Raw genomic sequence first — 24226 nt, forward strand, 5'->3', positions numbered from 1 at the left:
GTTTATGGCAGTTTTTCAGTAAGGAAACAGTCCTATTGGAACCTTTAAGTTATTTAATAACAAATATAAATAGGGAAATGTTTTATGCCTGCGTTTCTTAGATTATAAGAAATTTAATAAGAGCTAAGAAAGGTCTTGATAAAACTTGCTTGAAAGTAAGCATATTTATATGGTAACTTTACTGATCTTGATATCCTGAGTCACTTGCCTTATGAGGTGGAAAGTCTTTTATTATGCGTATACCTTTACTCAAAGGGGTAAGAACAGCTCTGTGCTGTGATCCTTTGGTGCTGAGATTTGCTCAAGGCTTACCGTCTATAAGTAGTCAGTGATTATTATTTAAAGTGCAGTTGACCCTCATTTGTTTAGAATTCCTTTATTCAGGTTTTGTGTGAACTAGTGGCTCATAACAAGTATCTATGGATAATTTTCTGGGCTTTTATAAGAATGGAGTTGATTTATATTTACAACAAACCAAACACAAGCAGCAATCATGGAATTACAGGGTCACATTTTAATTCCTGAATTTTACAGTTCAGCATTAATATCACCACATGTATACAAATGGTGTAAAACAAGTACAGTGGTATTTTTAATACAAAATAAACATCTGTTTTATGGAAAAACTATACTTCATATCTACACAGACAGCCCATCTTTTCCAAACAATAGCCAAAATTAAAATTAACTACAAAATCTCCAAAACAGGGAAACTGCTTCAGTTTAAGCTACTCCAGGAAAAATGGACCCATAACACATTACAAGGGTGATCTAAAGATTGTAGCTGGACTTACTATTTTTTTTCCCTCAATCCACTGAGTTGTAGTTTAGGGGCACTGTTCTCACTTCAGCATGATCTCAGATCATAGATGAGCAAACTAACATTAAAATATTTACAGTTTACTTGCTGTCCTAAAAATAAAACCTCTTAACTGTTTGCCTCAATGTTTTTAAAAGTCACTTACGAACATGGAATGTGCTTTTACTCTTTTTTAAAAAGCAGCTTTCATACATATTACACCCTTGTTCATGGAAAAGCTTCACGTGCTACATGCTGACTTTGACTTGAGTAACTTCTTGGATCAAATGGCTTATAGATGTTAAATGCCACTTAACTCAGCACTATTCTTTATTAGTCTTTATAAATTACACTTTAAAACTTGCCTTCAGCTCTGCAGAGAAAGAGATAACTTTACTAACATAGCAGAAAGTTACTTCAAAGTGTCTTCCACAAAAGATTGCAATGGTAGGTTGCTGAAAAGCCTTTTGCTCTATCCACTCTTCTGAAGATTCTAGAGAAAATCATTTTGGAATACTATTGTACTGATTCTCGGTCTCTGTTATCTCTAAAAGTGCTGAATTTTAACATATTAACAAAACTCTCCATTTTGAATCCAGGTTTTCATCAAAACACATACAGAAAATTCCTGGTACAGAAAACTCAACATGTACTGTAATACAGGGTACGCTTCCTTCCAATATCTAAAAGGCTGAATTTCCAATAAATCTTTAAAGAAATGGTCCCAACAGCTTAACTTTATTTTTTATGATAGCTGAATTTGTTTTCCATAAAAATTCTTTTAAAAAGAGGCAACTGATTAAAACAAACAGTATGGCCAGCACCATTATACAAGTAATGTTATTGAGTTTGCAACTGAAGTTTTATAATTGTTTCTACATTAGATACTCCCACGGAGCAACCCTGCATTAATATCATTATATCAACCTTTCCCTTTCCCTAAACCGTCCCAAAACCTGACCTGAGACTTTCCTTGCTGAGAAGCTATCTCCCAGGTTCTGGTTATTAACTTTTTTCTGGACAGCCTGAAAGGCATAAACCCCTTAATTACTAGCAAGCAATCAAGTTCCTGGGAAGCCTGGGTTTTTTACAGAACTAAACTCTCCTAGCTGATACACTGAGTATCTTTTGCTACTCCTTGTATATTTTTATAAGTTCAAGTGAGAAAGCTTTCTTATTCAGATTTTCAGCTCATTGAACAGTTGCAACAACATTTTAGAAAGACCACAAGTTGAGGGTCCCCCAATAAATATTTTATGAGCCAAGACGAGGTCTTTTCCTGGGGGATGTTTCTTCTTCTTCATCTTCTTCCTCATCATCTGGATAATCCACTAAGCCAACCAAACTTCCCTATTGAAGAATTGAAAAAAAAAAAAAAAATTCTTTCAAACATACATAACATAGTACAACTAGTCACTTTTAAAGATATCAGAAATCATTTTTTAAATCAATCATATTATCTGAAATTAACACATTTGAATTTGATAAACTGCTTGAAATTATGAACATTTACTGAGGAACTGGTGGCACTCAGTAACCTTCATCTTTTCTATTTGGTTCTTAGATTTTTAATGATACCTCAGAACTCATCTGAGCAAATTTTACTGTGGGAAAACAACTTTTTCCAAATAGTAGGACTAACAAAGAATCGTAACATTTCAAAGTTGGAAAGGACCTTGGATATAAACTAAGTTCATTTTTCTAATTTTACTCTAGAGAAGATAATAGCCAGTGGCAAGAAGTCTCCTTGTAGTCTCTGTTTACCATATATGTATTTCAACACACAGTACACATCATTGTATTAATTCTGCTTTTGGAAAAACAGTATAAACAGCTTACTATAACAAACACATGAAATGGTTCCTAGCTCTCCATAACCAAAGAAAAATAAGGATGAAATAAATTCAGAGTTTTGGCCTGTCATGAGTAATGAATCCCTTTGAAAATGCTATTAAAACTCTGAGGACTCTCCAGAAAATTATACATGTCCACAGGATTGCATTCATTCTGAACCAATTCTACGGAAATTTATACACAGGTTCTACAGGTTAAGAGGGTTACTATAAACACTATTCAGTTCAAACCCTTCAGACCTTTTAGCCAGGGGTCCTCAAACTACAGCCCACAGGCCACATGAGGCAGTGTGATTGTGTTTGTTCCCATTTTGTTTTTTTTACTTCAAAGTAAGATATGTACATATTTGTTCATAGTTTTTTTTTAAACTATAGTCCGGCCCTCCAACAGTCTGAGGGACAGTGAACTGGCCCCCTGTTTAAAAAGTTTGAGGACCCCTGAAAAACTGAATTAACTCATAATTCATATCTCTAAGTTGCTTTATACCCTAACAACCCAGTTATCTGGCATTAACACTATTACCAGAATAACACTATTATCAGAATATAACCAAAACACCGTAATATTAGTCAACTAAAAAAGGCCTTTGAGAGGCTAGACACAAGTTATCAGTCTGTGAATTATGGTAAGTTTTATAAATAAAACATTCGGTGTGAGAATCCTTTCTCAGGTTAATCACACATTTTTACAAGTCTTGATACACAGGAGTCAGGATAGCTGAATTGTTAAAAATACATTGATAGTAGTCTGTCTGGCCACCACTATTTTTTTTTTTTTTTTGCAGTTTTTGGCCAGGGCCAGGTTTGAACCTTCCACCTCCGGTATAAGGGGCCAGTGCCCCTACTCCTTTGAGCCACAGGCACCACCCCCAGTGCCACCACTTTTTATCTAAAAGACTTTGGGAAATTCATTTAATATGTCTGTGGCTAATTTTCTCATCTGTACAATTTGCACAGAAGTACTCAGACCTCATTGAAGATTACTTTTTTGGGGGGCAGACAGAGTTCACTTTGTAGCCCTTGGTAGAGTGCTTTGGTGTCACAGCTCACAGCAACCTCAAACTCTTGGGCTTAAGCGATTCTCTTGCTTCACCCTCCCAAGTAGCTGGGACTACAGGCACCTGCCACAATATCTGGCTATTTTTAGAGACCAGGCTCAGGCTGGTCTTGAACCTGTGAGCTCAGGTGATCTACCCACCTTGGCCTCCCAAAGTGCTAGGATTACAGGCGTGAGCCACCCCGCCTGGCCCTTAAAAATTAAATGGAAAACAAAACATATAAAAGCACTTTGGCACAGTGCTTGATATGTTGTTGAATGTTCAATAAGTGCTATTAGCTGCCATTACCATCGTTATTATATTTCTGTTATTTGGTTTCTAAGAACAAAAAAATGGAAGAGGGGAAAGAAGAAAATTACAATGTAAAAAGGCATAAACTTGACGTTCACAAAGATGATAGTGAGTTACCAAGAAGTGTCAATTATGAATGTACAAACATTTTGGTCTCAAGTGGTTAATACTTATAATGAGTGCATAAAAACTCAATTATACAATTTTACTTATATTATCTATGTGTACATACACAATAAACTAATATGACATAATAAAATTTTTACAGTAAAAAGAAAAATTTGCAAAATGTGAAATGTTCAAAGAAAAAAGGCTAGCGATCCTGAGGCACACCCTGCAAAGGTGATAAATTTCAGACTCTTAATCAGGACCTAGAAATGTATTTTTTTTAAATATTGGATTGCAATTACACCTACCCTTAAGTAATCACACTTAAAAAAATACATTATAGAAAGCTGTGATGTTAGTACATAATGTACTATTTCGTTCTTTTAAATTCTTACATTCCTGGTATAAAAGTCACCATTAAATTCCTTGTTAGACATTTGAGTTATTTTCCCAGGGTAATTGGCTGAAACCATCTTTGTTTAGAAATATGTGAAATTGTTAAGGTTTTTGCACCTGTATTAGGAAGTAAAATTTTATAGTTTTTTTTTCTGTTTTAGTGCTAGATTTTAAAGCTTTGTACTTGTATAAGTAGAAGAGAGAGCTCACAGTGACTGATGCTGTTGGGAGACAGATAAAAAGTATTTACTTCCATTGTCTTCTGAAACTTTACTAAAATGAAAGTAAAGAAATTTTTAAAAGTCTATATCCAAGACAGAAAACAGGAGAGGAGAAAACAGCTGGTGAAAGCTGACAAGGCATTTTTAGAAAAGAGAACTCAGAAGCAAGGTAACTCATAACGGGGGAAGCCAAGAACTGTCTGCAGAAGGATACAGGAATGAGGAACTCATTTGTCTTAAAGAACCTCAGAAAGGACTAAGCAGTAAAGACACTAAAATACTGGTGAATGGAGGGAACACAGTTCAATTAGTAAAACAGGTACGCCCTCCTCCTGCCCCAACAGCCAGTAGATTCCTGTTCCTCTACCACCACCATCTATAGAAAAAGTGCAATCTATACAGAAGATGAATCTATAAGGAATGAACTCAATAGAGAATATCAAACTCTGTACAGAAAAGGACCCTACACTCAGGGCTTTAGACCTGAGAGTAGTAAATGCCAAGAGTTAAGCAAGGCCAGGCTGAAAATGAAAGATTTAAATTCTGCCAATGGAGCAGAGACACCTCCACCCCAACACTCATCTTTCCTATCTAAGCTCTCAGAACATCAACAGCTAACCTTTTTTACTTCCAAGATGTAGAAAGTTTAAAAAAATTAGATGGCTTCATAGCAGGGGTGAGGCGGGGGGAACTACAGATAACACCCCCAAAAAGTAGGGCATTGCTCTAAGTCTAGAGACCATAAAATCACAATTTTAAAGTCTACAATTTTCACCTATCATAAAATTCACCACTTTAAGGTATACAATTCAGAGGTTTGAGTATATTCACAAAGTTGTGCAACTGTCACCACTAATTTCAGAACATTTTCATCACTCCATGCACTGAAAAAAGTTCCCATTCCTTTTCATGGCCAAATGATATCCATTGTATGCATGTACCACCTTTTGTTTATGCGTTCACCAGCTAGTGGTTCCCACTATTCAGCTGTTACAAACAATGCTGCAATAACATTCATGTACAAGTTTTAGAACGGACATAGGTTTTTGGCTTTCTTGAGTATATACCTAGGAGGGAATTAACTGGTGGATCACATGGTAACTCTGTTTACCTTTCTGGGGAACTGCCAGACTGTACTCCAACTGCTGCACCATTTTACATTCTCATTAGCAATATGTGTGGGTTGCAATTTCGCTACATCCTTGCCAACACTTGATTTTGTCTTTTTTATTATAGTTGGAACATGTGAAGTGGTACCATGTTATGGTTTTGATTTCCATTTCTGTAATAGACTAAATGTGCTCAGTATCTTTTCATGTGCTTATATGAGCCATTTGTATTTTCTTTGGAGAAATGTCTACTTAATCCTTTGCCCATTTGAAAACTATGCTGTCACATTGAGGTATGAGTTCTTTATATATTCTGGATACTAATTCCCTGTCAGATAAATGATTTGCAAATATTTCCTCCCACTTTGTGTCTTGTCTTTTCAGTTTTTAGTAGTGTCCTTTAAAGCATAGAAGTTTCAAGTTTTGATCAATTCCAATTTTTTTTCTTTTGTCACTTGTGCCTTTGGTGTCACTTCTAAGAAATCATTGCCTAGTCCAAGGTCATGGAGATTTATGTCTTTTTTGTTTTCAAAGAGTTTTATACTTCTAAGTTTGGGGCAGCACCTGTGGCTCAAAGGAGTAGGGCGCTGACCCCATATACCAGAGGTGGTGGGTTCAAACCCCGCCCTGGCCAAAAACTGCCAAAAAAAAAAAAAAGAGTTTTATACTTCTAAGTTTTTCATTTAGTCTTTTTATCCATTTTGAGTTGAATTTTATATATGGTGTGAGATAGGGGCCTAACTTCATTCTTTGCATGTGGGTATCTAGTTGTAACATCGTTTGTTGAAAAGACTATTCTTTCCCCATTAAATGGTTTTGGCTGCCTTGTTTTTTCATATGAATGAAAATCCAAGGATCACCAAATACTTGTGTAAAATTTCCAATATGAAAAAAGATCAAACAAGTGATAATTAAAAATAACCTATGTAGGGGCAGTGAAATTTTTTTCTGAAACAAAACAATAAAAGAAATAAATTATAACCAAGTAGAGTTTACTCTAAGGAAGGGTGTTTCCATATCAAAAAAGGTAGGAAGCTATAATATATAATTCATCATATTAACAAATCAAAGGAGATGGAATTAATAAATCATCTTTTACTCAAAAAATAATAGATCTTACTGAAACATGACTTTAAGAAGTTTTTAAAATCATCAGGAAAAGTGATAGTTTATGTATGTTCTTTCTGGTTTTTTTTTTTTTTTTTTTTGAGACATAGTCTGTGTCACACTTAGTAGTGGGGCCATGGTGTCACAGCTCACAGCAACCTCAAACTCTTGGGCTTAAGCGATTCTCTTGCCTCAGCCTCCCAAGTAGTTGGGACTACAGGTGCCCGCCACAATGCCCGACTATTTGTTGCAGCTGTCGTTATTTAGCAGGTCCGGGCCAGGTTTGAACCACCTGCCTTGGTGCATGTGCCTGGTGCCTTAACCGCTGAGGTACAGGCACCGAGCTTGTTCTTTCTGATTTTTACAACTTAATCTTTTCATTTCACTTAACTGCACTGGCCAGTAACCCTAGAACAATGGTTAAAATAATAGCAGTAACAGGGGCGTAACAGGGGCACCTGTCTTGTTCGTGACTTAGTGGGAACCTTTCTGGTATTTCTTAAGCTTTTGGTATCATACACATATATCAAGTTAAGAAATTACTGATTTTTCCTACTTTACTGAACATTTTTATTTGGAAGTAAATATCAAAACTGTACCTGCATGTTCTGTGTAGAAATACCCATGTATGTGAAATAATGTCTGTAGGTGGTCACACTATAGAAGGCTGGAAACAACTTTAATGTCCATCAGTAAGGTTAATTATAAGTTAAGGTATAGCCACTTTTAAATTCCATGCATGAAATTTTTTAATGTCCTGATATGGAGAGCTTGTCTATATAAATATGTTACATAAAAAAGCAAGATGCTGGTTTCTCAAATGTGTATCTGTGGCAAAAGGAGTGTTTAATTTTAGCCAATGGCTTCTTATTCCGATTTTATAAGTATTTTTCCTTATGGAAAATATGCATGTTTTATAGCTGTACAACTATTTTATGTCTTTATAGCATTCATATTTTAAAGAAATTCTTTTCTTTCATTAGTAGCTAATGTCTTGCAGTCTTCAACTATAGAAATTAATATTGAAGGCGAAACTAAAGGGTCACTGATGATAACCTGCTACCACCTAGGAATGTGGTCATAGTTTGTTAAGAAGCTTGAGCCAACGAAATTGTTGCTTTACTTCTATGAACTCCTGGCTTGCTTAATTTCAAATTTTTGTAGCTACAGTAATGGAAGAATTAATCTGTTTTTCAAGAACAATCACTGCTTTCATCCCTCTCTCTAAAGAAGACACAGAACAAATGTATTTTGTAACCTACTGTGTCAAAAAGGATGAAAAATGAATTGCACTTCATTTTGCTCATTTAATAGTAAAGAATTATCTGGAAAGATAAATTAAAAACTCAAAAGAAATATCACAGAAAATAGAATAGGAAAAAATAAAGAGTAATAGGAGAAAAAAGTTATGAAAATTACAAAGTCAACCCAGAAGGCTCCAAACAACAGTGGGTTATAGTGAAGTATTCTAAAACTAAAGGGACAAGACGATTTAACTGAAGAATTCCCAAACCATATCAGCATAAATCTTCAGAGGCAGAGATAAAACTCCAAATGCTTCCAGGAAGAAAAAAATAAAACCACACAGAAAAGGACCAGGCATAAGAATGTCTCTGGACTTCCTGACAGCAATTAACTTAAAATTTTTGAGAGAAAATTATTTCCAATCTGGTTTGCATTCAGTTAGCCAACTGAGTGTGAAGTTTGAATAGAGTCATTTTCATACATGCGAATTTCACCTCACATGGGATTCTTTTCCCAATAAGCTATTAGAAAATGTGTTCCACCAAAATGAGACAGGAAATCAACAGAACTGAGACATGGAATCCAGGAAACAAACAGTGCAAAGTAGTTGACAGGCTAAAGGAAAATGCAGGATAACGACCAAGCAGCCTCTAGACAACAGACGTATAGCAGGTTGGGAGAGCAACCGAGCTAGACTGGGACAGGATAGAAAATGAGATTTCAAGAGAGATGTCTCCAAGGAGAGAGCTTGAGAGGTACCGAAAGAATTAGCAAGAAGTACGTAACTACTACAACAAATGAAAACAGAGGCAAATATTTATTCTAGAAAAGATAGAAAGTTACAAGGAAACCAGAATTTTTAAAAAGAGTAAGAAAAATAAATAATATATTGTGTCATAACTATGAAACTATCAATTATTATTTTAATAAAAAATTGTGATACAGGGAGAACTAAGGGTGAGGGTATGGTAAGGGGTATTCAATTTATGTGTGCATATATGAAAGCTAATTTCTCATTTAGCATAGTAAGAAATTAATAAATTAAGTCTACAGTAAGCCAAACAATATAGAGGTAATAAAACAGAAGGGTTCAAAACTATCTTTATGGAAATTACATTAAGAATATCTGCCATGTGGTTATATTGTGTGGGTTCAAATCTTGGCTCTGCCTTTTTCTATTTCAGAAGATTGATTTTTTTTCTAATATAAACTTGCCTTTCAGTAATACTTAACTTTCGAAAATAAGTGCACATACAACTTTGATTAAACAACAAAAAAGAATAGTTCACTTATGAGGTCTGACAATTAAGTTCATATCACATCATCTTCAAAGTACTTTCCTTGGGAAGCTATGCACCCACACCAGTGCCTACTCCACCCATCAAAGCAATTTTGGAACTCTTTTTCAGGAACAGCCATCAGAGCTGTCATCGTAAAAGGCCTGACAAGTTCATGAACTTGCTACTGTGCGCCTTACATTGGCAGCACTGTACGAACAACTTGGTAAGGGTTCATAACTCTGGTATGTCAGTGTCTCAGAGCTGCATCTGTGTTGACATGTGGCAGCATCTTGCTAATTAAGTGGCTCATTATTGAGCCAAGCACACTCAAGAGACTCCATAAATCGGTATAAACTTTCTGAAGAGGAATTTAACAATGTGTGAAGACATTCTACTATCCAAGAAAGTAATTTAAAATGTAGTAAACTATTTTAAATCACACATGAACTTTATGGACACCCTGTATTATGATACAGCTAAATAAAATGAAATTCTACCAAGGGTGTCCAACCTACCAGATTCTGTGAAGACTGTTTTGCTTATCTGCAGCATCGGATATTGCAAAAATTATGCAAAGACCTTTGTTTTGCTCATCAGTTCTTGTTAGTGTTTGTATATTTAATGTGTAGTGTTTAATATAGTGTTTGTATATTTAATGTGTAGCCCAAGACAACCCTTACTCCAATGTATGGCAGAGAAGAAAAAAGGTTGGACACCCCTGTGACATCAATAATGTTTTAATAACAGAAAAATTCTTATAATGAATAATAAAAGCAGGGTACAAAACTGTGTTTATAGATAGACATCTATTAAGTGCTAAACTCATATACCCAAAGATAAATCCAATCTATAAAATGTGTGCAGTCATAGTCTCTGATGATCATATATGCAACTTTATTTCCTTCTTTGAAATTGTTTTGATTATCCAAATTTTCTTCAGTAAGCATGAAATAATTTTACAGATGGAAAAAGCAAAATTTGTTTACATATAGTGCTGTCTTACATACCTTGGTGGTTGTTACTGAAGTAGCCAAGTTTGGAGTTTTGGAAGAGGACCCATTAGAACTTGCTGGTGATGTCTGAGCTACTACAGATTTACTATTTGTTCCATTAGCAGTACTGGCAGAGTGGGAGAAAGTAAATTTGAAGCCACCAGGAGATGTCCTTTTGGGAAGATTTTCCTTATCTTCACTTTCTTTTGCTAAAGTGAAAGTAAAATTTTGAACTATAAGTATTCCTAAGCCAAAGCATCTGAAAAGAACAACAATTTAAAAATCTTCCAAACACTGTTTTACTTTCCAAAAGCTAAATTTTTAAGTCTTTATTAGCTAGAATCATACACATTTCTGTAATAATAGAAAGGACCTTAAGAATCATATAACAAAATTGGCCAACTTATGCTACAAGTCTACATTCTGGCATCTAATGTACACTTCCAAGGACTCATTAACTGTCTGAATCTTCCATTTATTGTCTCCCTGTAGCTTCCACTCACTGACTCTACACTTCTCCACTCACTGTTAGAACCTAAGAATTTCTCCACAAAGTCATTATTTCAAATACCAAAAGACAAAAGACAATGATCAAATCTGTAAGTCTCTCATTTCCTAAATATTCTAGTTTTCTTTTTCTGTTTCTTTTATGACATAGGTATCCAGTCCCCTTTAACATCTGGTTGCTAATATTTTTTTGTATGACTCTCAACAGCATGGCACTCAACAGTGGATACAGTATTTCAAATATGGCTTTACAGCCTCTTTTGACAGTAGTTGGGGAAATACCTATAATGCATGACGGTAAAGAATTTGTTTACTAAAGATACCTACTCCTTGGGACATTTTAATAGGCTACTGTTACCCCAAACCAAAGCAAATAGAACTCATTGCATTAATGAGTGTAAAATGAGTGAGGTTGGGAGCAATACTTTCAAGGAAAAGGTAATAAATCAATGACATTAATTCTCTGATGAGAACTGCCTTTCCCCACTTCAAAATTACAGACTTATATAATAAATTCAGGAAAGACTTCTGTCTTTCAAGACACGAGTTTTTATTAAATATTTACATGATATATGTAGGACAGTATTCCAAAAAATGGTAATGCTTTGGGCCACAATTACAGTGATTAGTTCAGCCAGGTGCCGTGGCTCATGCCTGTAATCCCAGCACTCTGGGAGGCAGAGATGGGTGGACCTCTTGAGCTCAGGAGTTTGAGACCAGCAGAGCAAGAGTGAGATCCTGTCTCTATTAAAAATAGAAAAAACTAGCCAGGTGTGGTGGTGCACACCTGTAGTCCCAGCTACTTGGGAGGCTGAGGCAGTAGGATTGCTCAAGCCCAACCATTTGAAGTTGCTGTGAGCTATGGTGACACCAAGGAATCTACCCAGGGTAATAGAGTGAGACTTAGCCTCAAAATGAATAAATAAATAAGTAAATGATTAGTTGTTAAAAAACAAGTTAAGCATATTTGAAAGCCAGGAGAAATTTTACTTTTTCACTTCTTTTGATACTATATATAACTTTTATAATAATTTTAAAATTTCAAATAGCAAAATTACGTCTTTGAGCTCAGTTTCCTTAGCTGTAAAAGGTTCAAGCAGCAAACTCTAGAGGGTTTCTATAGGTCTCCATGGTCTCTATTATTACTGGAGATATTACTATAGAAATAAAGTTAAGATTACTGAAATAAGGCAAAGTTTAAGTACACAATGCAATTTCTAAATAGCCAATGAACAGCATCACAAAATGGCAAGTTTTAAGAAATACATTTTAAACATGAAAAGAATTCCTAAATAGATTTGGAAAAAGTACAAAATCTTAAAGTGACATTCATAAAATACATAATGTTCATCTTTCTTGCTGTAAAAACTATGATCAAACCTTCATAAGCAACTGAATAATTTCTGCCCTAAATTATTTAGCTCCTATTTATGGGGGCTAATTTATGCAAAAATTCAAAAATTTAATACCTTTTTTGGTCTCCATGAATTTTTCATAGGTATCTGGAAAATCATCTTCTGGTTTAGATTTCTCCACCGGTGCTACAACTGCTTTTCCTTCTTCCTCTTCATCTTCATTAAACCACATTTCTTCATCCTCTTCCAAGGCTTTTGCATCTCTGCGAAATCTGTTACTACGCAATATAGATGGTACACTGTAAGAAATATATTACAAATATTGAGTAAAGATTTAAAGTTTATAATCTTATTAAACTGAAGGAATACTTTATAATCAAGAGGAACTGAAGTAGTTTTAACTTAGCATAATTTATATCAAAATCACCTCAGTCATGAATATATAAGCCAGAGAATGTGCCAAAATGTTTAGGATGTTATAAATTAAACTAAAAATTCATCTTGAATTACAATACAGAGTAGTAATTCTTCACATAGAGGATTCCTGGAAAAGAGGACATTCTAGCCTCCTATATATAACCCTGTGCTATCTAGTGATGGAAAGAAAATCCCTTAGTAAATTTTGTATCTAAGATCTAAACTACAGATAATTTCAGACACAATTTTGTAGGCTATAAATGCAATATAATTAAACAATACCTGTTCAGTTTCTGATTTTGTTTGTCTTTTTCTTGCTCATATTTAGTCTTCAATCCTTTAAATGTCTGAACATATTCAATAGATTCAAGTGCTTTATAAAAGTTTTCAACTATATGTGCAGTAAGAGACTTGATATCTTCCTGTATAAGCACAAAATTTACATTTGAAATATAATACAATGCTTGTTAGGAGACAAATTAAAAAAACTTATTTTTTGTCGCTTCAAAGCTGATCAAAAAAGGTTTTCCAAAATCACCTTCCAAAAGTAAATGTCCTAGTTTCTTAGTACCACAATGAAAACTAAAAAAAAAAAGAGAAGCAATTCACTGGAGCTCTTTGGGGGGAATTCTTTGCATTTATTATTGCATTAATAATCTTATATTAATTGTAACACTCTACAATTGAAAAAGCACTTTTACATACAATTTCAATTGATCCTCATGACAATTCTATGAAATAGGTTTTATTAACTCCATATTACAGAAAAACAAAACTAAGTCTTTGAGAACATACAGCTAGTTAGAGGGCAGATGTTAAAAGCCACATACAGAACCTGGCAAAGGCTTGAAGACAAAGAGAACTCTCTGAAGTCTTTCCTGCTTAAGAAGACTATCTTAAGTGGAAGTGGAAGAAAACAAAAAAGGAGATGTCCTTACATAAATAATAATAAGCAGCACAGCTTCCTCCAACTATATGACATACACAGATCTGATAAACTATCTGAAATTCTACTCCTCTATTTCCACAGTCATGGAGTGGTATAATCTGTGTGAAATAAACTACCTGATATAAGAAATGCACAAGCAACTTTTCTGATATGCCACAATCTGGTGGCATTAAGGATTTTTAGTTTTTTAACATAGTTCCCTTGGATAATAAAAATATATACAAAGGAGAAAAATCAGTTAACTTAGGTAAAATGGTTCTGTGTTATATATGGAACAAAAAGATAAGTTTTGGGATTCAGTGCTCAAATTTATTTGCTGCTCAAATTTATTCTCAGAAAAACATAATTCTATCATGGGAATGAGGATGGGTCAATAATCTTGTAATGCATTTTATTAATATCTCACCAAAAATTTAAAGGAGAAAAATATAAAATTTAATAAACTAAAGAATAACATTTATAAAAATATAAAAAGTTCTGATTCACTAGAACAGTACCCTGTCAACCTGAATTCAGATACCTAGTAAGTTAGTTAACCAGATTCCTTCTTTATACTTCTACCCTCTTCATCCTTTCAGCCAAATAATCTTCATGTGAGAATACCATGTCATTAGTAGAAATCTGATTTATAAGAAGAATAGGCAATAAGTTTTTAGCTTTGACCTTTTCTTTTTTTTGGGCCGGGGCTGGGTTTGAACGTACCACCTCCGGTATATGGGGCCAGCACCTTACTCCTTTGAGCCACAGGCACTGCCCTTTAGCTTTGACTTTTTTCAAGTTCCTTCCAACCATGTAGCCATTTATTCAGTGGAATGATTTCAGTGTGTATGTGTAAGAGATGCAAATTCTTTATATTTGTTCCACAGTTATTCACATAGGATTCTCTCCAAATATTCTTATGACAAATCTTTTGTTGCCTAAAACTGAGTTGGAATACAGCTTCAAGCCCTGACTGTGCTATCATCCAAATGGATGCCCCTGAATTGGTCACTTAATGACTTTAGATATATTAATTTCTTCAACTGTAAAATAAAATAGTTGGAGTAGTCCTTCTAATTTTTTGGTCTCATCAACTTAAAATTCTAGGATTCCATCCCACCTTTTATGCATTTTATATCAATGTCTACTGAAGGGATTATTTTTCAATCTTTCTATTCATTTCTTAATCCCTACCCCTACAAAAGAAAACCATGTTTTCTTAAAAGAACAGATAAATAAGGTATGCTTGACTGAAATGTCTACGTATGCCAAATGTGATCCTAAAACAAACATTTGGTCAATAAAAATGGAACTAAAATAGTGAATAAATATGAGTTACTATGCTGAATTTCACACTTTAAAATATTAACATTACTAAATGTTTATATTACCATGTGGTAAATAAGAATAAAAAGTAACTGATTTTTAAAATTTCACTTTATTAGAAATAGATTCTAAGACACGTAGAATAAACAATTTCAGGAGAAAAAGAGGAATGAAGAAATCATTTTGCATACATATAATTCTTTTATTATTTTCATATAATTACTTCTTTATATAATTAATTCTCTTAGATATAATTACTAAGTTCTTTAATACAAACTTACCACTCTTATAAACTCAAACAACTCAACAACAGCTGAATTCAACAGATTGTACCGAGTTCCATTATCCAGAAGTGCATTTATAACTGGCTCAAAAAGATTTCCCTTGGTGATGTAACGATTATAAAATTCATCTTTAAGGCCAATTATCCGCCTCATAAAGCGAAGAGCACCTAATTAAAATATAATATAGGGGAAAAATAATATGGGGAGTAAGTTGATGATCTTACTAATATTATTACATAGACATTTTAAAATATAAAGAACATATAAAGTAATGTATACATTCTTCTAAAAAAGTAAAACTATACACCTAAAAACCCACAGGCAGGACTTAGAGTCATGCTGAGACAATGCAGTGAAGACAGCTCAGGATCAGTGAGGAGCTGTCATTAAGGTGGGTACAGAAGTGGTGCAACCTGCCACAAGCCAAGATTGCCTGGCTTCTCTGGTGGAGGGAACTTTAGAGACAGGGTTTTATTAATTTTCAGAAAACACAGCCAACTCTTGATGCCAGTAACATAACAGGAGATTTAAAGTTGTTCTACTTCTCTGATGTAGGCTACAGTTCCAGTCCCCATTATTCCACCCCCCACCTTGTCTTGGAAAAATCATTTGTGAACCAACACTATCTCCACATCATAATGACATCATTCTCTTGCTTACCAACCGATTGAGGTATTTTGTCTATATTTTGTGGCAGATCAGATTATATTTGTAAAATACACATTTCAGAATACCAAAAAGAAATCTCCCTTTTAACTACAGTTTTCTCTAGCTAAATAAAGTTAGCAATATTACTGTTGAAATTTATGTGGAACATTAAGGACTGTAATTTCAACATCTTAGTGTTTTTTGGCCCTTCCCCTAATTTATTCTACAGATAACAATAGCCAAATATTTGAAACACAGGGCTTCTGATTTTGTAAGTCAGTCTTCATTCCAATCCTTTCTGTGTGGATAAGAAGTCATTTACCTCCTTTTGTGGCAGGGTAAGAAATAGTTTACTTAAAAAGACTGAGGTACTGACAAAGGTGGGAATGAACAGCATTCTCTTTACTGCTGTAAGATAAATTGATATACACACAAAGCTATAGTTACAACAGCACTGTTTATAATAAAGGTAATTCTGAAACAATATAAACAAATTCTGGAAATTCACTCCATTATGATATATCCACATTAAGAGGAATACTCGCCAAGTAGGAAAACATAAGAACATTAATCCTTCTAAAATTAATATAAAAATATAATTCTAATCAAGATGAACTGGATAAAGTTCTTTTTTTTTTTTGAGACAGAGCCTCAAGTTGTCGCTCTGGGTAGAGTGCTGTGACAGCTCACAGCAACCTCCAACTCCTGGACTCAAGTGAGTCTCCTGCCTCTGCCTCCCAAGTAGCTGGGACTACAGGTGGCCGCCACAACACCCGGCTATTTTTTGGTTGCAGCCATCATTGTTGTTTGGTAGGCCTTGGCTGGATTCAAACCTGCCAGTTCCGGTGTATGTGGCTGGCACCTTAGCCGCTTGAGCCATAGGCGCTGAGCCAAAGTTTTTTTTTTAGAGACAGGCTCACTTTATTGCCCTCAGTAGACTGCCGTGGCGTCACACAGCTCACAGCAACCTCCAACTCCTGGGTTTAGGTGATTCTCTTGCCTCAGCCTCCTGAGTTGCTGGGCCTACGGGCGCCCACCACAACGCCCGGCTATTATTTTGTTGCAGTTTGGCCTTGAACCTGCCACCCTCAATATATGGGGGCAGCACCCTGCCCACTGAGCCACAGGCACCACCCAGAACTGGATAAAGTTGTTGTGGAAGAATACTTGTCCAAGAACCAAGAAAATTATGAAAAAGAAAAGTGAGGGAGGGCTCAGTAGGTATTACAACAGAGATACTACAATGGCATAAGGATAAATACTGCCATTATTTCATTTGGTGAAATCACAATCCAGAAATAAGACAACTATGTATGTTAACTTACTGCATTGATAAAAGTGATATTCAGTTCAGAAGAAAAAATATGGTTTAATAAAGGTATTGGGGGGCGGCGCCTGTGGCTCAGTCGGTAGGGCGCCGGCCCCATATACCGAGGGTGGCGGGTTCAAACCCGGCCCCGGCCAAACTGCAAAAACCAAAAATAGCCGGGCGTTGTGGCGGGCGCCTGTAGTCCTAGCTACTTGGGAGGCTGAGGCAAGAGAATCGCTTAAGCCAGGAGTTGGAGGTTGCTGTGAGCTGTGTGAGGCCACGGCACTCTACCGAGGGCCATAAAGTGAGACTCTGTCTCTACAAAAAAAAAAAAATAAATAAATAAATTAAAAAAAATAAAGGTAATGGGATAGTTGGCTATCTATCTAGAAAAAAATAAAGCTAGAACTTCACTTCAAATCATATGCAAAACCAAAGTTCAGATGTATTACATATACTATAAATGTAAAAAAGGAAATAATAAAAATACTAGAAGAAAAATGAGGAGAATATTTGTATTATCTTAGGACACAGAAGACTTTCTTAAGACAAAAAATTCGAAAGTTAAAGAAAGAAAAACATTTTTGTCACCATAAGTAATTTGTAAAGGTATACGGAAAATAACAGCAGATACAAAGACAAAGACAAAAGGCAAACACGACATCTGTCCTTCCAAAATATCATAAATTGTTCATATCTTTAATATAGAAGAGCTCTAAGAAAAAGACAACAGGCAATACACAACAAACAAAAATGCAAACTATACTAAAGTAAGAAAAGATGCTGCCAGGGGAAAATGGAAATTGAACAAAAATGGAATACCAAATTTTCATCATTAGATTGTTAACATTTTAAAAAGTAGTAATCTCAAGTACAGGGAGAATGTCAAGTGCTTCATTCAATCTTTTGAGAAAGTAATCTGGCAGCTATTAAATTAAAATGTTAAAGGATATATTAAAAAGTATAAAACAGGGAGGGCATGAGTGGTTCATGCCTGTAATCCTAGCACTCTGAGAGGCTGAGGCAGGAGGACTGCTTAAGTTCAGGAGTTTGAGAACAGCCTGAGCAAGAGTGAGACCCCATTTCTACCAAAAAAATAGGCGGCGCCTGTGGCTCAAAGGAGCAGGGGGCCGGCCCCATATGCCATAGGTGGTGGGTTCAAACCCAGCCCTGGCCAAAAACTGCAAAAAAAAAAAAAAAAAAGAAAAGAAAAAATTAAAAATTAGCTAGGCATAGTGGGACACACCTGTAATCCCAGCTACTTGGGAGGCTGAGGCTGGAGGATCACCTGGAGTTTGACTGTTTGATGGCTATGATAACGCCACTGCACTCTCTATCTTGGGCAATAAACCAAGACTCTTTCTCAACAAACAGCGTAAAACATATAAGGATTTTGTCCTGGCAATCTCATTATAAATAAACTATCCTAAAAAACACATCAATTAGCACTTAAAAGATGTATGTGCTATATGCTATTTATCAATGTGGTTTAGAGTGCAAAAAAGCAAAAACAACCTTATAATCCATCCACTGGAGAATGGTGGAAGAATTTGTGGAAAAGCCCACACTGTGGAATCTTACTCAGGTATCTTTAAGGAAGAAATTCACACCCTATCAATTAACCTAGAATATTATTAAAAGGGTGAGAAATGTATTAGTATAACCTTGTTTTTGTAAAAATAAAAATAAAAAAATCTATGTGTGTGTGTGTGAGGGTGTGGGTGTGAGAGTGCGTGAATGTGTTTATGTAAATTGGTACGAATATGGAAAAAAGAGTGAAAAGAAATAATGCAGGCAGTAAGAAGGTTTGGGAGATTAAAATTTTCTCTACACATTAAATTACACAAGAGAGTGTGTGTGTGTGTGTGTGTGTAGTACAACCTCCATAGTTGACTACCTTCTTACCTTGATCTAATTTTCATAGACTGGACAGACATCACATATGCTTATCAGTGCAGCAGGCCTAGTTCCTAATGTTGACCACCTCTGTTATGTTGGCCAGTTTGTTACAGTCCCTGGGTGGCCAACTTACAGAGAGGTTCTACTGTATATATGTATACTTTTTAGAGGTGAAGTCTAAGTTGCCCAAGCTGGTATCAAACTCTGGGCTTCAAGTGATCTCCCTGCCTAAGTCTCCTGAGTAACTGGGATTATAGGCACATATCTGTCTAAAATATATATAGGGACATATATATTTTAATCTATAATCTTTATAATTATGATAAAACCATAAAGCTCTTTTCATTTTGGGGGAGAAGACAGTTTCTTTATCTCTATTTGCTAGTGAAATTGTGAAGATTAAAGAGAAGTTTACGGTTTCCAAAAATAAAACACTGAACCAAACACAAGGATAATTACAGTTGTTATTAACTGACCGTTTGATGACGCACAAGTAAACGCTAGCAGGATTGGTTCTATTGGTACAAATGTTGTCACTACACATGGTACTGTATCACTACAAAAGTTATGCTAATTGAATCAAAATGTGTAACCTTTTAAATAAGAACAGAAAACAAAAGAGTAGGACATAATCATCTCTAATAGAATATATACTTCTAAAAAGAAATACATAACTTTAAATGGGTAATTTCAGCTTTTCTATTAAAATGTTGCTTCTTAAAACATTTTATACTTACATAAGGCCAGAAAAGTGTGCTTTGAGTTCATCAAGACCAAGACTCTTCTTAGCAAGTCCTTATTCATAATATAGTTTTTTATGTGATAGGTATGATGTTCCACACAAAACGTGAGTAACTCTAAAATTAAGGCAAGCAGCTGTGCTGTTTGATAATTATCTACAAAAGAAAGTCATCTCATGAAAATAAAATACTGACTACATCGAAATAGAGAATAGAGCTTACATCCTGTATTTTAGTGCAAAGGTTAAACTGCATTTCCTCCATTACTATATTAATCAAAAATGCTATATGTTTTATGTTTTTTAGGCAGACTCTTCATAAGTGTATTGTCAGTGTTACCTACCAGATAGATATTTTCTAAGACTCTTCCTTGTATAAAATACTAAATGATATTAACAAGAAGAAAAACTAGCTAAAAACCTACAAGCATATTAATATTCACTGCAGTGAGGCTTTCTTGGTGATGTTTCCTTTTTTTTTGTTGAGACAGTGTCTCAAGCTGTTGCCTGAGGCAACATCACAGCTGTGGCATATCACAGCTCACACCAACCTCCAAATCTTGGGGGTCACATGATCCTCTTGCCTCAATTTTTTTTGTTTTTTTCTATTTTTAGTAGAGATAGGGTCTTGGTTTTGCTCAGGCTGGTCTCGAACTTGTGAGCTATCCACCCTCCTTGGCCTCCCAGAGTGCTAGGATTACAAGTGTGAGCCACCGTGCCCAGCCAATGTTTCCTTAATAAGTGCTATCATAATATTAATAAATCTATAGAAAGGGTCACAGGAGAGAAAATATTTGCTTAAAGAGGCTCAATCCAAATTTCTTAAGAAAAATACAGCCTTTAAAAAAGTCATTTTTAAGCAAAGGATATTTTTGACTATTTGAGTATCAAATGAAAAAGATTATGGCAAGTTGTTTTTCCAGAGTATTATTTTGTCACCCTTGGTAGAGTGAACAGCTCACAGCAACCTCTAACTCTTGAGCTCAAACAATTCTCTTGCCTCAGCCTCCCAAGTAGCTGGGACTATAGGCACCCGCCACAACGCCCAGCTATTTTTTTTTGTTGTTGTTGTTGCCATTGTTATTGTTGTAAATTTAGCAGGTCCGGGCTGGGTTCGAACCGGCCGCCTTGGTGTACGCAGCTGGCACCCTACCCACTGTCCTACGGGCCCCCTCTACGGCAAGATTTTTTAACAATAATTTTTAAAACATCAACTCACATGATATGCACAAAGAGAGGCTAATAAACTAGCTTTTTCCCCCTCCTCTCTCAGGAAGCTTTGGTTTAAACATTTATGGAATAATTTTGAATTATTTCCTGAATATCAAGATTTTAACGTATGTCAAGGTTTTTTTTTTTTTTTTTTTTCGGTTTTTGGCCGGGGCTAGGTTTGAACCTGCCACCTCTGGCATATGGGACCAGCGCCCTACTCCCTGAGCCACAGGCGCCGCCTATGTCAAGGGTTTATAAGGACAATCATTCACTCCTACAACAAATGCTTTAGAAAAAGAAATACTACCATGAAGAAATTCTAAAATCACAGGCTTACTGAATAAAAAACCGACATCATCTAGTACAACTATTGTACTTACTCAAGATTAAACACATAAATATTTTGTCAAACTACAATGCTATCAGGAATAAATGAGCATTATTTTAAATAAAAGAATAGCTATCAAATGCACAAAGTAACATTCCAGTGTTTCCACGGTCATTTCCATTATACTTGAAATGCAAGAAAAGAGTTTGCTCCAGACCAATTTACATAACAGTCAATATTATAGCCAAAATTTAAACTAGTCCATCAGCATTGAAAACAAATCCCAAAATTTACTTACAAAAGACTTTTTAACAATGATTTATAGAGTTAAACAAATGTGAATTTCATTTTTCTATGTTAGGATAAGAAATGACCCCTATCTCTAACTAATCTAATCTCTGAATAGCGTTCTTATTTGAAACTGGCTTTCCTGGTGCTTTGATAAGCGTGTAGAAAAGACAGAATGCCAGGTATCCATAGCACACTTATCTTCAGTAATACCAGGCTCAAACCTGGGACGCTCTAAGTACAAGCAAAAGTTTAGATTCAGATTCATGAACAGTAAGCGTAAGGTGGACATAAAGACCAATTCTGAACCAGCTAGTCTTTGTTTACTAGATTTCAAATATAGGAACTAAATAATTACCTTTCAGACTATGTCTCTTCAAACAATGTCAGAAAACAAGCTGTAACCTTACAGAACACAAAAAAATCCAACTGGTTTTCCATCTTTCATGTTGGACAAAGTAGAATTTTGCTTTACAATGGAGAAAAAACATCTATGCTTGGATTTTGTTTTTATGCTGAAGTATGCTTTTCTTAGCCTTGCATAAATGTAATATAATCTGAGTAGGAATAATCTTACAATTTGCATGAGTTCTTAAAATATGAATTAGTACTTACCGGGACAAACTGTGTTGTTTTTGTTAGATCCAACTATATTATCTAATAAAAAAAATTAAAATCAACTACTTAGTAATAATATCTCACATTTTCCCAGTAATTTATAAAATACAATGCACATCTTCATTCATAATCTCCTTTTACTCTCGAAATAACCATAAAGATTTGTTTGTGCTGATCAAATACTATACCTATACCTGCAATCTTTTACAAAATTGGGTACAGATGTGAAATTATGAATATAGCAAAAATATTCTAATAAAAAAGTAAGATTATATAACCAGGGATAACACTGACATATTTTGTTTTAACATCTCCTATTCATCATGCAACAATTAGGGTATGTCTCTGCATCTCATTTTTAAAAATGGGAAATGTAAAAATTTTTAAATCCAGAATAAGACATATGTTAACAATGTATTTATGCTTTGAATTTTTAAAAAAACCTTAATTAAGTAAGCCATTATAAATAACTTTTGATTTCCAGGCATACACCCTAGAATACATCTACACACGCATGTATAGGGAAACCCAAGAATGCATTCTGATGCATTATTTGTAATAGCAAAAAGCCAGAAAGAAATGTATATCAGGGGCAGAATGTCCCAATTATAGCTTTATCACATAACTATGCAGGAGTTTAAAGTAAGTAAGAAGTGGGCCGGGCGAGGTGGCTCATGCCTGTAATCCTAGACTCTGGGAGGTCAAGGCGGTTGGACTGTCTGAGCTCACAGGTTTGAGACCAGTCTGAGCCAGATGGGGACCTCATCTCTAAAATAGCTGGGCGTTGTGGTGGGTGCCTGTAGTCCCAGCTACTTGGGAGGCTGAGACAAGAGAATCGTTTGAGTCCAAGAGTTTAAGGTTGCTGTGAGCTATGAAACCACAGCACTCTACCTATGGCAACAAAGTGTGACCCTGTCTCAAAAAAAAAAAAAAAAAACAGAAAAAAAAAAAACCTCTGGGTATCATTATGAACAGATCTTAAAAATAGCATTGGATAAAAAGAAAAAATGCAGAATAATATATAATAGTAAATGTATGTCAACATTGAAAATATGGAAAATAATACCATATTATACATATTATAATAGCATAATTGAATATAGGAGTGATGAACTCCAAATTTAGGATACCCTCAGAGATAGAAGTTGGGATGGGGTGGGAATAAGAAAGTGAAGGGGCACAAAGGAAACTCCAATTAAATTTGTAATTTTTTTCTTTTTAAAAACACCTGAAAAAAGATATGTTACCAAAACCCGAGGGATACAGCAAAAGCAGTCTTAAGAGGGAAATTTATTGCATTAGATGCCAACATTTGAAAAACAGAGAGTGCATCAACAAATGCACAAACCACCTAATGGAACTGGGAAAACAAAATCTAATCCCAAACCCAGCAGAAGAAAAGAAATAACCCAAATTAAATCAGAGATTAATGAAATTGAGAACAAAAGATCACTCAGAAAATTAACAAAACAAAAAGTTGGTTTTTAAAAGAATTAAAATAGATAAACCTTTGGCCAGATTAACTAGAAACAGAAAAGTGAAATCTCAATCAGAAAAGATAAAGAGGAAATAACAAGAGATGCCACAGAGGTACAAGAGATCATCTCTGAGTACTACAAGAAACTCTATGCCCAGAAATTAATGTGGAGTAAATGGATCAACACTTGGAATCACACCCTCTCCCTAGACTTAACCAAGAATAAATAGATCTCTTGAACAGATGGATTTCAAGAACTGAGAATGAAGAAACAATAAAAAATCTCCCTGGCTCATGCCTGTAATCCCACCACTTGGGAGGCTGAGGAGGGTGGATTGTCTGAGCTCACAGGTTTGAGAGCAGCCTGAGCCAGAGCAAGACCTCATCTCTAAAATTAGCTGGGCGTTGTGGCGGGCACCTATAGTCCCAGTT

At 35.1% G+C, this 24226-nt stretch overlaps 1 protein-coding gene across 2 annotated transcripts in view; it reads right to left on the reverse strand.

Annotated features, from left to right (window-relative positions):
* Positions 1-494: 494 nt before the first annotated feature.
* PPP4R3B (protein phosphatase 4 regulatory subunit 3B) overlaps positions 495-24226 on the reverse strand; it is a 66408-nt gene continuing 42676 nt past the window's right edge. Inside the window, exons 10-16 of one of the 2 annotated variants that reach the window (XM_053588873.1) lie at positions 22315-22356; positions 19870-20028; positions 15274-15443; positions 13021-13160; positions 12436-12599; positions 10475-10668; positions 495-2149 (exon numbers count right to left, since the gene is read on the reverse strand). In XM_053588873.1, coding sequence (XP_053444848.1) covers positions 2054-2149; positions 10475-10668; positions 12436-12599; positions 13021-13160; positions 15274-15443; positions 19870-20028; positions 22315-22356 — 965 coding nt within the window. In that variant the 3' untranslated portion in view covers positions 495-2053. Of the gene's footprint in view, positions 2150-10474; positions 10669-12435; positions 12621-13020; positions 13161-15273; positions 15444-19869; positions 20029-22314; positions 22357-24226 lie in introns of both variants that reach the window. The other variant, XM_053588872.1, reaches the window with a different exon arrangement.

This window comes from Nycticebus coucang, chromosome 4, assembly GCF_027406575.1.
Source record: "Nycticebus coucang isolate mNycCou1 chromosome 4, mNycCou1.pri, whole genome shotgun sequence".
Classification (NCBI taxonomy): Eukaryota; Metazoa; Chordata; class Mammalia; order Primates; family Lorisidae; genus Nycticebus; species Nycticebus coucang.